General features: G+C 42.9%; 1 protein-coding gene across 6 annotated transcripts in view; it reads left to right on the top strand.

Annotated features, from left to right (window-relative positions):
- The window catches only part of PFKFB4 (6-phosphofructo-2-kinase/fructose-2,6-biphosphatase 4), a 41,092-nt gene extending 27,072 nt beyond the window's left edge, over positions 1-14,020 (top strand). For all 6 annotated transcript variants that reach the window (XM_081301859.1, XM_081301861.1, XM_081301860.1 and 3 more), the window contains 5 exons: positions 8,147-8,251; positions 9,953-10,082; positions 10,188-10,250; positions 11,296-11,360; positions 13,487-14,020. In XM_081301859.1, the coding sequence (XP_081157985.1) occupies positions 8,147-8,251; positions 9,953-10,082; positions 10,188-10,250; positions 11,296-11,360; positions 13,487-13,546 (423 nt within the window). In that variant the 3' untranslated portion in view covers positions 13,547-14,020. The remainder of the gene's footprint in view (positions 1-8,146; positions 8,252-9,952; positions 10,083-10,187; positions 10,251-11,295; positions 11,361-13,486) is intronic.
- Positions 14,021-14,449: the final 429 nt, after the last annotated feature.

Genomic DNA, 14,449 nt, shown 5'->3' with positions numbered 1-14,449 from the left:
AGGTGTTTTACAAAATTTTGAGACAGGGTCGCACTAAGTTGGTGAGGCTGGCTTCAAATTTGCAATCCTCCTGTCTCAGCCTCCCTAGTCACTGGGATTGCAGGTGTGCACTGCTGCACCCAGCTTAACAGCTTTTTTTTTTTTTTTTTAAAGAGAGAGTGAGAGAGGAGAGAGAGAGAGAGAGAATTTTTTTTTTAATATTTATGTTTTAGTTCTCGGCGGACACAACATCTTTGTTGGTATGTGGTGCTGAGGATCGAACCCGGGCCGCACGCACACCAGGCGAGCGCGCTACCGCTTGAGCCACATCCCCAGCCCCCCCCCCATTTTTTTTTTTAAATTGAGTACTGGGGTTTGAACTCAGGGGTACTTGACCACTGAGCCACATCCCTAGTTCTATTTTGTATTTTAGAGACAGGGTCTCACTGAGTTGTTTAGCACTTTGCTTTTGCTGAAGCTGGCTTTGAAAACTCATGGTTGTCCTACCTCAGCATCCTGAGATGCTGGGATTACAGGCATGTACCACCATGCTGGCTATTTTATGTTGTGCTGAGGATTGAACCCAATACTTCACACATTCCAGGCAAGCACTCTACCACTGAGCCACAACCACAACCACAACCCTTAACTGCTTTTTTATATTCTCTCTGTATCATTGATTTTCAGCATTTGATTATGATGTGCTCTGATATGGGATTCTTTATGTTTATCCTATTTGGGCTTCATTGAGATTTGTTATTTGTGGGTTTCTTGTGGATTTTGTGCCTGATTCTGCTGAGGGTGCTCCACATGTCTTCTTATTGATGATGGTTTGAAAGTTTGAAAATTGGGGCTGGGGATGTGGCTCAAGCGGTAGCGCGCTTGCCTGGCGTGCGTGCGGCCTGGGTTCGATCCTCAGCACCACATACCAACAAAGATGTTGTGTCTGCCGATAAAATAAAAAATAAATATATATTTAAAAAAAAAAGAAAGTTTGAAAATTTCAGCTATCATTCCTTCAAATGTTTTCTTTTGGGGGGTACCAGGGATTGAACTGAGGGTCATTTGCCCACTAAACTGCATCCCTAGCCCTATTTTGTATTTTATTTAGAAACAGGGTCTCACTGAGTTATTTAGAGCCTTAGAGGCTGGCTTTGAACTCTCCATTCTCCTGTCTCAGTCTCCTGGCCACTGGGATTACAGGTGTGCACCACTGTGCCTGGTTCAAATATGTTTTCTGCCATCCCCTTTTCCCACCCTGGATTCCAACCATATTTACCCCCCAGACCACTTGGTATTATCCCATAGATCACTGAACTTCTGTTTGATCTGTTTTTGACTTCTGTTCTTTTTTTTTTTTTCCTTTCAGTCTTTTCTTTTTCCTGAATTTTATTTTGGATAGTTTCTTTCTATTGCTGTGTTTTTAAGTTCACTTATTTTTACTTCTGCTTTTTTTTTTCCTCATTTTGGTTAAGAAAATCAGCTGGCTGTATTATTTTGATGGGAGGGACTCATGAGCTCTTGGTTGGAGTTGTTTGTAGACTTAACCTTTGTAGACTTCTGGCTGCTCAAGATGGTAGCTGACTCTGCAGATGGTGGCCATAGATCAGGGTGGTTCTTGTTCTTGTGGATTTTGTGCCTGATTCTGCTGAGGGTGCTCCACATGTCTTATTGATGATGGTCCCCAAGAGGAGATAACTGGCTTTCACTGGCTGTATCTCTGTTTCATGACCACCATAGCTCCTTTGGTACAAATGCTAGGCAACTCCTCAATCATCAGAAACATCCCAAGCCCTAACAATCTTATTTTAATTTGTAATTTTTTTTTAATATTAAGGATTGGATACAAGGCACTCTACCACTGAGCTACATTCCTCATCCCTTTAAATTTTTATTTTGAGATAGGATCTCACTAAGTTTACACAGATGGACCTTGAACTTGGAGTTCTCCTGCCTCTGCCTCCTGAGTAGTTGGGATTACAGGCATGCCCTACTGCACCTGGCCTATTTTAACCATTTTTTGAGTGTATGTTTCAATGGGATTAAATACATTTACACTGTTGCATAACAATCACTGTTGTCCATTTCCAGAACTCTTTTCATCTTGTAAAACAGAAACTCTGTACCCACTACATTATAACTCTTCATTATTCACTTCCCATTAGCCCTTGGCAACCACTTTCTGTCTTTAAAACTATGATTACTTTAAGCACCTTATTTATTTATTTATATATATATATATATATATATATATATTTTTTTTTTTTTTAGTTTTCGGCGGACACAACATCTTTGTATGTGGTGCTGAGGATCGAACCCGGGCCGCACACATGCCAGGCTAGCACGCTACCGCTTGAGCCACATCCCCAGCCCCGCTTTATTGTATTTATTTATTTTTTTGTGGTGCTGAGTATTGAACCCAGTGCCTCACGCATGCTAGGCAAGGGCTCTACCACTGAGCTATAATTTCGGCCCATAAAAGCTTTTATATTGAAGGAGGTTCTAAAACCATTTACATTTACTATTATTATTATTATTATTATTATTATTATTATTATTAGTTTGGACAGTGCTAGGGAATCAAACCCAGGGCCTCACATGTGCTATGCAAATGCTGTACTACTGTATATGCCCAAACCTCATTTATTATTATTAGATGTAGTAGTATTGTTTGATCTTGTTTCAGTACTTGGTTTTCTCTTTATTCTAATTTTTCTTTGAATACATTATCTTTTCTGTTTTTTAGAAGGTAGGCAGTATACTTATTCCAGTAGTACCTTAAAGCTTTCAAAGACATTCCTAAGTAGGATGCACATAAATAGAGGAATAAGCTGGGCATAGTGGCACTCACTTGTAATTCCAGCTTCTTGGAAGCAGGAAGATCATAAGTTTAATGTCAGCCAGGGCAACTTAGCAAGACCCTATCTCAAAATAAAAAATTTTAAAAAGTAGGGGATGTAGCTTAGTGATAGAGCATTTGCCTAGAATGTGTGAGGCCCTAGGTTTGATCTCCAGCATTGAAAAGATAGATAGATGGGCTGGGGTGTGGTTCAAGCCGTAGCACGCTCACCTGGCATGTATGTGGCCCGGGTTTGATCTTCAGCACCACATACAAACAAAGATGTTGTATCTGCTGAAAACTAAAAAATAAATATAAAAAAAAAAGAAAAGATAGATAGATAGATAAATGGGGGAATGAATTGGGTAAAATACACTTATCAAAGTTAGTAACAGGAAAATCATTCTTGATTTGTTGTTGGGAAAGAGGAGGGTTTGTTACTTCTATTTCCTTTCATTAACATAATTGGGCAGAGTACAGCACCATGGTTTTGTTTTTTCTGTTTTTTTTTTTCTCTTCTTCAGAATTGTTTATCTGTTTTAAAAAATAAGCAATTTTTATAACCTATTTCATAGCTCTTTTAAGTCATCTTGTGGCCAGTGATAGTCGAGGAGGCCTGTAGCCACCATTTTCTTTCTCATACAAATAGTGGCTTTCTGAGGCAGGTTATAGGCCATTCATTCTTGCCTTGAAGTACACAGATGTGGCTCTAGCCTTTGATTTTTGTCTAGAAAACTGAGGCTTCCCAGGGTTTTTCCTTTAAGGTTAATCCTAGATGCTTTAAGGTTTTCCTAGATGCTATAGGTGTTCTTGCAAAACTTGCAAGTTTTGAAACTGTTATAATTATTATGATCTATAAATCATTTTCCATGTTTATCTTTGTTCTTTTCCTCTGTTCTGATAAACATTCTTGAGCTGGTCTTTTCAACATTGTAATATTTTTCTTAGTCATTCTACAATTATAGCCTTAAATTCCTTTTTTTTTTTTTTTTTTTTTTTTTTTGGAGTGCTGAGACTACATCCCAGGGCCTCTTACATGCTAACTAACATGCTAACATTGAGCTATATCCTCAACCTATATTTCTTTAAGGGGGGGAAAAAAAGAAAAACAGATTTATTGATATAATTCACATACCATAGTTTGCACATTCATCATGAACAGTTTAGTAATTGTATGTTCACAGAGTTACACAACTATCACCACAGTTTTAGAACATTTCATCACCTCAGAAAGAAATCATGTGTGTACTCATCATCAGCCACTACCCATTTCCTCCCAACCCCTCCTTCAACCTCAGTCTATGACTAATCTATTTTATGTCTCTATAGATTTGCTTATTCTGGATATTTCATATAAACGGAATCATATAATATATGGTCTTGATAATACTTGAATTATAGCTTCTTTTACTTAGTATAATGTTTTTGAAGTTCATCCATGTTGTAGCATGTATCAGTTCTTCATTTTTTTATGGCTGAATAATTTCCATTTATTATTATACCATATATTTTTATCTATCCATTCATCTGTTGCTGAGCATTTGGCTTGTGTCCATTTTGAGGCTCTTACAAATAATAATACTATGAGCATTCATATATGTTTTAGTGTGGACACGTGTTTTCATTCTCTCCATCACATACCCTGGAGTAGGATTGCTGGGTCATATTTAATCTTTTGAGAAACAACCAGACTGTTTTCCAATATGGCTGCACAATTCTGCATTCCCACCAGCAGAGCATGAGGGTTCTTATTTCTTTATGTCCTTTCCAACACTTGTTATTATCTGACTTTTTGATGACAGCCACCTGATACTAGAATATGCTTCAGCCAAGTCCTCTGCCACTTTTTAACAAAGATTATCTTTTCTTTAGAGTCCAGTAATATGTACCTCATTTCCTTCTGAAATCTGATGGAAGAACCTTTAACATTCACATTCCTATCAGCCTGTTCATGATGATATATGTACTCCTTTAGGCAACAGAAGCTTTCTCTACCATCTTCTTCCATCTGAGCTTCCATATTTTTACCATAGAGTCTTCAAGTCATCTAAGCTTTTTGTTTTCATGCACCTCAGAATTCTTCCAACCTCTACCTACTACCCAATTCTAAAACCACTTCCACATTTTTAGTTATTTTTTATAGCATTTCACTTCTTTTTTTAAATATTTTTTAGTTATACATGGACACAATATATTTATTTTGTTTATTCATTTTTATGTGGTGCTGAGGATTGAACCCAGTGCCTCACATGTGCGAGGCAAGCGCTCTGCCACTGAGCCACAACCCCAGCCCAGCATTTCACTTCTGGTACCAAAATATATGTTAGCTTCCTGGGGCTGCAGTAACAAAGTACCATAAGATGGGTAGCTTCAAACAACTGAAATTTGTTTTCTCATACTTCTGGAGCCTAGAAGTGTGAAATCAAGGTGTCAGCAAGACCCTACTCCTTTGGAAGTCTCTAATATAGAATATTTCCTCTCTTTCTAGTTTCTCATTGTTGCCAGAAATCCTTGGTAATCTTTGTCTTGCAGCAGTTATCACTCCAGTCCCTACTTCAATCATGACATGGTCTTTTTCCCTGTGTTTGTCTGTGTCTTCATGTGATTTTTTTTTTTTTTAAAGAGAGAGCGAGGAGAGAGAGAGAGAAAGAGAGAGAGAATTTTTAATATTTTATTTTTTAGTTCTTGGCGGACACAACATCTTTGTTGGTATGTGGTGCTGAGGATCGAACCTGGGTCGCACGCATGCCAGACAAGAGCGCTACCGCTTGAGCCACATCCCCAGCCCCATCATGTGATCTTCTTAAAAGAATACCAGTCACTGGATTTGGGGCTTAGTCTGATCCAATATGCCCTTATCTTGACTTGATTATGTCTTCAAAGACCCTATTCCCAAAGAAGGTGGTATTCACACCTACAAGGGTTTAGGACTTGAACTTACCTTTTGAGGAGATACAGTTCAACCCACAACAGGTAGTTTGTCTTTTTAACATTTTTTTCATCTAAGCAACCTAATCTCTGGGGCATTGGTTTCAGAATGCTAGTCGATACCCAAAATCCATGTATACTTAAATCCATTATATAATATTTCCACATAATCTACACCTATCATCTCTAAGCCAGGCATGGTAGTAGACAGCTCTAATTCCTGGTACTTGAGGAGGATAAGGCAGGAGGATTGCTTGAGGCCATGAGTTCAAGATTAGCCTGGGTAACATTTGAAACCCTGTCTCAAATAAGTAAATAAATAAATAAAATTTAAAAGTCACTAATACAATGTTATACATTGTATTCTTTAGGGAAAAAGTCTGTATTTGTTCAGTATATACATATCTTTTTTTCCAAATATTTTTGATCCTCTGTTGAATCCATGGATACAATATCTATATATATAGTTGTTCATAACATTCTCTTATTTTGTATTTCCATAGGTTGGTAGTAATATCTTCTCTTTCATTTCCAACTTTGCTAACTCAAGCCTTCTTTTCTCTTTTCTTTTTTCTTGGTCAGTCTAGCCAAATTGAGTTCATAAATTTTGTATTTTGTTGATCTTTTCCAAAAATTAATTTTGATTTTGTTGCTTGATTGTTTTTTCTGTTCTCTATTTTATTACTTTCTGCACTGATGTTTTTCTTTTTTTGTACCAGGGATTAAACCCAGGGGTGCTGAACTACTGAACCACATCCCCAGCCCATTATATTTTTTATTTTGAGACAGGGTATTACTAAGTTGCCCAGGCTGGTATGTAACTTGTGTTGATCCTGCCTTAGCCTCCTGGGTCACTGGGATTATAGGTGTGTGCCATGCCCAGCTCTATCTTTTGTTTTCTTTCTTTCTTTCTTTCTTTCTTTCTTTCTTTTTTTTTTTTTTTTTTTGTGTGTGTATGGTGTTGGGAATGGAAATCAGGGTCTCATGTGCTAGTCAAGTGCTCTACCACTGAGCTATAGCCCCAGCTCTTCTTTTCTTTTTCTTTCTTTTTTAGTTATAGATGGACACAATTCCTTTATTTTATTTGTTTGTTTTTTTATGTAGTGCCAAGGATTGAATCCAGTGCCTCACATGTGCTAGGAAAGCATTCTATCACTGAACCAGAACACCAGTCCCTATCATTCCCCCCCCGCCTCCTCTGGATACCAGGAATTGAACTCAGGGGCACTTGCCCACTGAGCCACATCTCCAGCCCTGTTTTGTATTTTATTTAGAGACAGGGTTTCTTTGAGTTGTTTAGTGCCTCTCTGTTGCTGAGGCTGGCTTTGAACTCGTGATCCTACAAGCCACTGGGATTATAGGTGTGTGCCACCATGCCTGGCTCTATCTTTTCTTATAGTCTCTCTTTTTTATGATTGTGTGGTGCTGGGGATTGAACCCATTGCCTTGTGCATACGAGGCAATTACTCTACCAACTGAACTACATCCCCAGCCCTGCCCCAGTCTTTGTAGAAAAAAGATGAACAAAATCAGAGACATGCAGCTTTTTGTTAGGATACTTTATTGTTTCTCTCTCTCTCTCTCGATATGTCTTCTTTAATGGCACTTGGCTTGGGCCTCAGGAAAATCACTAGTCAATTCAGACATTCCTAGACTCCTGAATGAAGGAATGGATTGGGGAGAGTTTGTCATTCTTCACAGGGTCCTGGGAAAGTGGTCCACAATGCTGCTGGTAATGTGGCTCAGTAGGGGTGGACCAGGCTAAGGAAGAGATGGTTTAATTCACTCTGGGCCTCTCTGTGTCCTTAAATTACACTTAATTATTTTCAATCATTTTCTGCAGGTTGGGTACTTTTGTTATTGTTGTTTTTTGTGGGTTTTTTGTTTGTTTGCTTGCTTTGTTTTATTTGTATAAGGTAATCTATGTTCTATTATTTTCAGTCAGCTTTCCTCTCTGCTGGTTGGATACTTTTTATTTGTTTGGTGTTTTGTTTTGTTTTTTAATATATTTGTATAAAATAATCTATGTTGGGTGTGTGTGTTCTGAATGACACAAGTGAAAATTGCTTTATAATTTGTACAATACTCTATACTAAGACTTTATATTTTCACAGCACAGAAAAAAAGATGCACATTTAACATTTGTGTTGAATTTTATGGCATAAACTGGATGGATGGGCAAAGATTGTTCTGGTAGCTTCATACAAACAGGGGGCTGCCTCAGGCTGTGTTCTGAGAGGACACACTTTTCCCAGATAGTCTAAGTTCTAGGCTGGGAGAGTTCCATTGGCCTAGGAAATGCCCTGTGAATGGTCTTCTCTGTCTGTAATCCCCCAACCACTGCAGGACTGGTCTTCCAGGCCTAGATTGGGAGATGTGATGACTGTGGTGTCTTCCTAGGGTGTCTGTGAGGAGATGACATATGAGGAAATTCAGTATCATTATCCACTGGAATTTGCCCTGCGGGACCAAGACAAGTACCGGTACCGGTACCCCAAGGGTGAGGTAGGTGGGATTTGGGTCTTATTCCAACTACCTAATGCCTATCTGGGAATACTGCCTGTGATTGAGGACCTGTGGTATGTGTTTCATCTCTACCGCTTCCTAGCTCTGTGGTCCAGGCCTCTGCCCCCTCCTTGGTTGGTGGGTGGACAGTGTTACATAGAGCAGGCATCCAGCCCTGGGAGCTGTTGAATCCCTGCTCCTTGTCCCTGTTTTCCTCATTTCCAGGGTGGAGGCACAACAGAGCCTGGCTCTGTGTGGTTTGGCTTCGTTTATGGTCTCCTTACATTCCTAGCTCCTTTGCCAGGAAGTTGTTAGCCCTTCCTAGGGTGCTCAAATAGCCAAGTAGTAGGGACACATGCCAGGCCTGAGGCTTAGGTCTTAGCCCATTCATGTCTCAGTGCTGGGCCTTTGCTTTCCCTATGGATGCTTCCCATCATTACAGGGTGATCCTGTCCTCTCTACAGCTCTAGGCACCACCCCAGCCTTGGTTCCAGACCCAGAAGCACCTTCCCCAAATAGATTGTGACCACTATAAGTGATCTGCACTTGTCACCTTCCCTCCAATAGAGTCCCTGGTCAGTCTAGGCCCCAGGTCAGAAACTGGGGGGTCACTTTTCACTCATGCAGCTCTTCTCTCTTCCAGGAAGTGGCCTGAGGTAGAAGTTAAATAAAAATACCCCTCCCATAGACACACAGTCCACATGCTTGTACACACAAAGACACACCTTCACCTAGTTGCCAGACTCACAGACTGCTATACTGCCCTCTGGAATAGGAATAGTGTAGCTCTAGGTAACATGGTCATGTTCCTCACATCATGCTGTGAGACAGAATTCAGATTTAGAACCAATCATATAGCAATAAAGAGAAACAAAGCAGCTGACTGCTCAAATTTGGGAATGTAGGGAGAAAATTAGTTACCAAAAGAATTGATCCAAGTTCTGCCTAGAACTACTAGGGGCCAGCATAAATCAGTGTATTGGTATTGCTTCCAAGTCAAAGCATGGGGCAGATTCAACCATGGATACTTTATTTTAAAGGGCTACTCATTATATTCAGAGAAATAAAACTCCCTCAAGGCTTAAGCCCAATTCTCCAAACATAATAAGTGTTGATTAGGGGACCAGTAAGGGTCCAAATTACATATTACCACAGAGGTAGGGGAAGGCAGAGGGCAGACTGTGAGGGTTGTTCCTAGAAACCTCATGTGTTTCTGACAGTTACTCTCCAGGAAATTCTGGGGCCTTTGTTCCCCTTCCCTACCACCCTAGTCTGCTGTGAGCTGAAAGCAGGTTGCATCTTGCATCTTTTCCATCAGCCACAGTTGATAGAAGGTGAATTTCCATAGGGTTCAGTGTATATCCCCATGAGTGGGTGTGAGGTGGTCCTTTGGGATGGGAGCTTGAGGCCTAGCCCTCTCAGTCCTACCTAGTCCTGGCCCTGGGAAGAGGAGGTGGCTCCTTTCCCACATTGCCCACTCCTACTTGCTTCCTTCTCAAGCCAGACATCTCACTGGCAGTCTTCTAGGGGCATCTACCAACTCTATCCCCTCAGAAGCCAGGCTGGAAGAGGGTTAGCCACAAATTTCTGAATGGTGAGCAGCTCTAGGAATGGGAAGGTAGCCCATTGCCCAGGATGCTTCTGTTCCTACCTACCCTGGAATCCAGGCCTGAGAGACAACCTTCCTGTTTGCCCTTATAGTCCTATGAGGACCTGGTCCAGCGTCTAGAACCAGTCATTATGGAATTGGAGAGGCAAGAGAATGTGCTAGTCATCTGCCACCAGGCTGTGATGCGGTGTCTTCTGGCCTACTTCCTTGATAAGGCAGCAGGTTAGGGGTCTTGCCTCTGGGGAGGTGGGGGTTGTGTGTGTGTGTGTGTGTGTAAAAGAGGGACTGTCACCTGGGCATGTTATCCATTCCCTTCTTTGTCCACAGAACAGCTTCCCTACCTCAAGTGTCCACTGCACACAGTCCTGAAGCTGACTCCTGTGGCTTATGGTAAGGGAGAGTCCCACAGTTGATCTTAGCTCTCTCTAGCATTTTGTGATTTTTGGCAAATCACTTGAAAATTCCATTAGGGGCCCATTCCTCCAGTCCCTGTACCACTACCATTCCCAATTTGCTTTTTAAGTTTGTTATTTAAAAGTTTATGTTGAAATGGGACTCTGTCACACATATCTATAATCCCAGGAATTTGGGAAGCTAAGGTGGAAGGATCATAAGTTTGAGCCCTCCCCCAAAAAAGAGGGGGAAAAAAAGGCTGAGGATGTTGCTAAGTGTAAGAGCCCTTGCCTAGCATGTGCAAGGCCCTGAATTCAATCTCTAGTACTGGGGCCGGGGCGGGGATGTTTATGTGACCTCAGGAAGCGTCTCCAATGATCCTTCCTTAACCATTACCCACCTGTATGAGGGCCTTTTCTACTGGTGTTTCGAAAACCACCCAAACACCCATGACCCCCAGGACCTGGATCTTAAAATGTTCTGGGTACAGGGCAGTTTATATCTCACTCCTGCCTCTCACTACACTAACAGAGAGCTCAGGCAGCTTTCTGGTTTGGGTGTTAACTCCTCTGATACAGGTTCTCATTTGAGGATGAAGCTGTATGGGCAGCTAATTTCATTCCAATGTGTGATAACCTCCCCCTTGCACTGAGCACCCAGCACAAATTGATTTGACCTTGTGTGGCAGGGTTAGGGTTATCAGTGGTTTGAGGACCCCCCCACAAATAAGTGACCCCATGTTGAGCTTAAGCCTGTTACTGCTCTGCTCTTGGTCCCTGCGTAGGCAGCTTGGGGCCTCTGGGTGGAGCTGTCTGGGCAGTCATACATGGATAAGCACAAGACTGATAAGATACCATCTCTTTCCTGATCTTTCCTGATTGGCTCCTTAGGGCCACCTGAGGTGGGAGTACTAGTACTAGAGTAAAGCTGAGATGGCTGCTCCATTCCACAATCCATAACCTCCTCCTGAGATAAGATTTTGTCCTCTGTCTCCAGCAGTCTTTCCAGGGAGGGGGAACTAAATTTTCCTCTTTTCTGACAGGTTGTAAAGTGGAATCCATATTCCTAAATGTGGCAGCTGTGAACACACACCGGGACAGGCCTCAGGTAGTACTGGGGTCACTGCTGGGATGGCAGGCATGTTGCCCAGAAGTGTTGAGACTCTAAATCTTTAAGGCCAGATAGTTCTCCTGTCCTTGGGTGGGGCTGGGCCACCATGTCAGTAAGTACCTGAATTTGGGTATGGTTGACTGCCAGTTCTTGAGAAGTCACACAGCTCCCAGTAGCCCCACCATAGAGGTCTGAGACAAAGAGGAGCAAGTGGAGATTTTTCTATCTTCTACCAGCCCAGGCCTTGTGTGAGCATCATTTCTGACTAAAGTGCCTTTGAACATAAGAACAGTATCATGTTTTGTTGGGGAAGATGCTGAGGAGCCTAGCTGTAGGCAGAACACTGCCTCCAGAAGGACAGCTCACTACCTCTGTTCCCCAAGGGCCTTGTTCATGGTGGTGAAACTCCTGTAAGTGCTGCCCAGAACCAGTTTCAGTGACTATGTGGAGGTCCTTTCATAGTAGCCAAGGAGAGGACCTCCCTTCCCTTCTGGAGTCCACTGCTCCAGGAAGACTTCTGTGGCCTTAGTCATATCTGTTGCCATTCATGGTGGCACATACATGGACTAGGGTCTTTGCTGAGGTGCCCCTGCTCACCTTCAGCTCCTTAGTCTTGAATGCTGCAGAGATAGTAATGTGTCCTATTCCTTCCCAACATTGCTTTCCACAACCATGCAGGCCTCTTTTCTCTTTGCTCTGGGAATCTTTGTCTTGGCCAAGTTTGAACCAGGCTGTCTAGCACCCACAGGTCACAGGGGAAGGCATATATTTTTTTAAATTTTTTATTTGTTTTAATTAGTTACACATGACAGTAGAATGCACTTATATACTTTGATATATCATACATAGATGGGAAATAATTTCTCATTTTTCTGAGTGTACATATTGTAGAATCACATTGGTCATACAGTCACATGCATACATAAAGTAATGTCTGTTTCATTCTACTATCTTTCTTATCCCCACATCCCCTGCCAGGGAAAGGCATATTCTACCAGTCATCCTTTTCACTGAGGAAAGCTCAGGTGGTGTTGGGCCCCCAGCACTGATAGGGTAATGGTGAGTGAGGTCCCTGGATCTGGCAGCCTTTGGAGGCTAACCCTGCCAGCTCATGGCCATGCTCTGGCTGATAGTCACTCTGACAGTCTCAGGATGCATACTTCTGAAAAAGAGTTACTATTGTTGGCCATAGGTTTCCAGACAGTTCCCTTTCAGGGAGATAGGATCCTATAGTTTCCTGGCTCATCTTTGGGGTTGGGATATGGTGGGAATGGGGGCCCTCAGGAAACCTACCTCAAGGTTAGAAATATACCTGCCCCTACAATTCCAGTGGCTGGTCTGTGAGCCCATGTATAGGTCAAGGGGGCTATGTCTCTTTCCCTGTGGATCTGGGCATCACATTGCAAAAGGCTGCAACTCAAATCATTGGTGACCTGCTCCTTCAGGTGATAGTTCTTACGAGGGGCACAAGAATAGGGCTTATGTAGGATAGCCTCGTAGAACTGAGGGGAGTCTGAGGACCCCTGTTCTCAGGCTTGAGATATCCTGAGCTCAGCAGGCCAAAGATGGGTTCTATAGTTTAGTAGGGGCCATCTATAGTCGAAAGCTTCAGGGGACTGTGCTCCAGCCCTGAAGGAGCAGGCCAGGCTGTAGACTAGGAGATATTCATGGACTTCTGGGGCCATGTCTAACACCTATGCTCTGACAGAGCCAGGAGGGAGGCACCCCCTAGGAGTTTAACTCCCTCCCTGTCCCCACTAATGAGGACTCAGGCTCCAAGCCAAGGGTTCCTCTATAGTGACCCAACCCTGAGACAGGAGTTAACCTTGCTTTGTCTAACCTGTAGGTCCTTGTAACTGAAAGCCTTGCTTTGACCTGCCTATAATAGAGCAATGAGCTGAGTGACATTCCCCACCCAACCTTTGCCCTATTGTCTGAGCACCCATTGTGTGTCAGGAAGCTTGTGGCTACATTCTTAGGGAAGCTAAGGGTCTAGAGTCCTGTGGCTGGGTCTCCTGAGGTGAGAATGTATACCCGTCCCATCTGGCCACATGATAGGGAAAGCAGGCAGTAGGTTTCCTATCTGTCCTGCAGGATGAATGTTCTGTGTTTTTATTGTGCAGAATGTAGACATCTCTCGGCCTCCAGAGGAAGCCCTTGTCACAGTCCCGGCTCACCAGTGACCATTTCTCATCCACTGCAACCCCTGGGCAGGCACTGATCTCTGCAGAAGGTCTGTGTATGTGACAGTCACCATGCAGAAATACTCTCAAAGCAATGTATGGCTGGCAGCACCCAGAGTCCCTGCCCAGCTCACCTGCCTCCTTGTTGATAGTCTGTGACAGCGTTGGGCGTGGCTGCTAACCTGCTGCTAAGAATCACTGGACTAGACTGTGCCACGTCAGTGGGCTGAGGCTGCCCAGCAGCTGGTCCCTTTGTTGCAGCTTTCAGGTGGTTACTCTCCAAAGGCCAGATGGCTTTGTGAAGTGTATATCCCTAAATGTGAAGCAGAAAGTCTCATTGAGATGTTGTCACTGTGGCCCAATTTTCTGGGGCTGACCAAGTGACACCCTGTAGGACCTTTACTACCTGCTCTGTGGCCTCTTGCTGAGCCAGTGGCCAGGTCTTCATGGGTCCCTGAGCATCTGCTGCCTCGGGTCAGGGAATTGAAGAGAAGACACTGACCAGGTCCTTGGATCCATATCACTCATATTTGTGGACACTCCTGAAAGCAACACACTGCTTTAGCATCTTGTGATGCTGTAGAAACATGTCGGAAGAAGAGTATTTGTGACCACCCCTTCCCAACTGTGCATACACTGGAATATGGGCAAGCTGGTGGCCAAAGCCACCCCTTCCCACAGGTCATAGTGCAACCATGTAAAGACTGGGTAGTTGTATAAGTTACCTTTCTGGTGCATACACCGAAGTGCTCAAGGGGAGGGCTGAGTCTCCCCTTCCCTGGCTATGTCCACTAGCAGCCAGGGACGAGGTTGCCTCTTGCCTGTTGCAGCTTCTGCCACACAGGAATGTATATTGGTGGCAGAAACATGCATTTGCCATAAATCGTTCAGAAAAACTTGTGG

The sequence above is a fragment of the Spermophilus citellus genome (assembly GCF_964194105.1).
Source record: "Spermophilus citellus genome assembly, chromosome: 7".
Lineage (NCBI taxonomy): Eukaryota > Metazoa > Chordata > Mammalia > Rodentia > Sciuridae > Spermophilus > Spermophilus citellus.
Note: the sequence above shows the minus strand (reverse complement) of the source record. Positions and strands in the feature narration are given on the sequence as shown.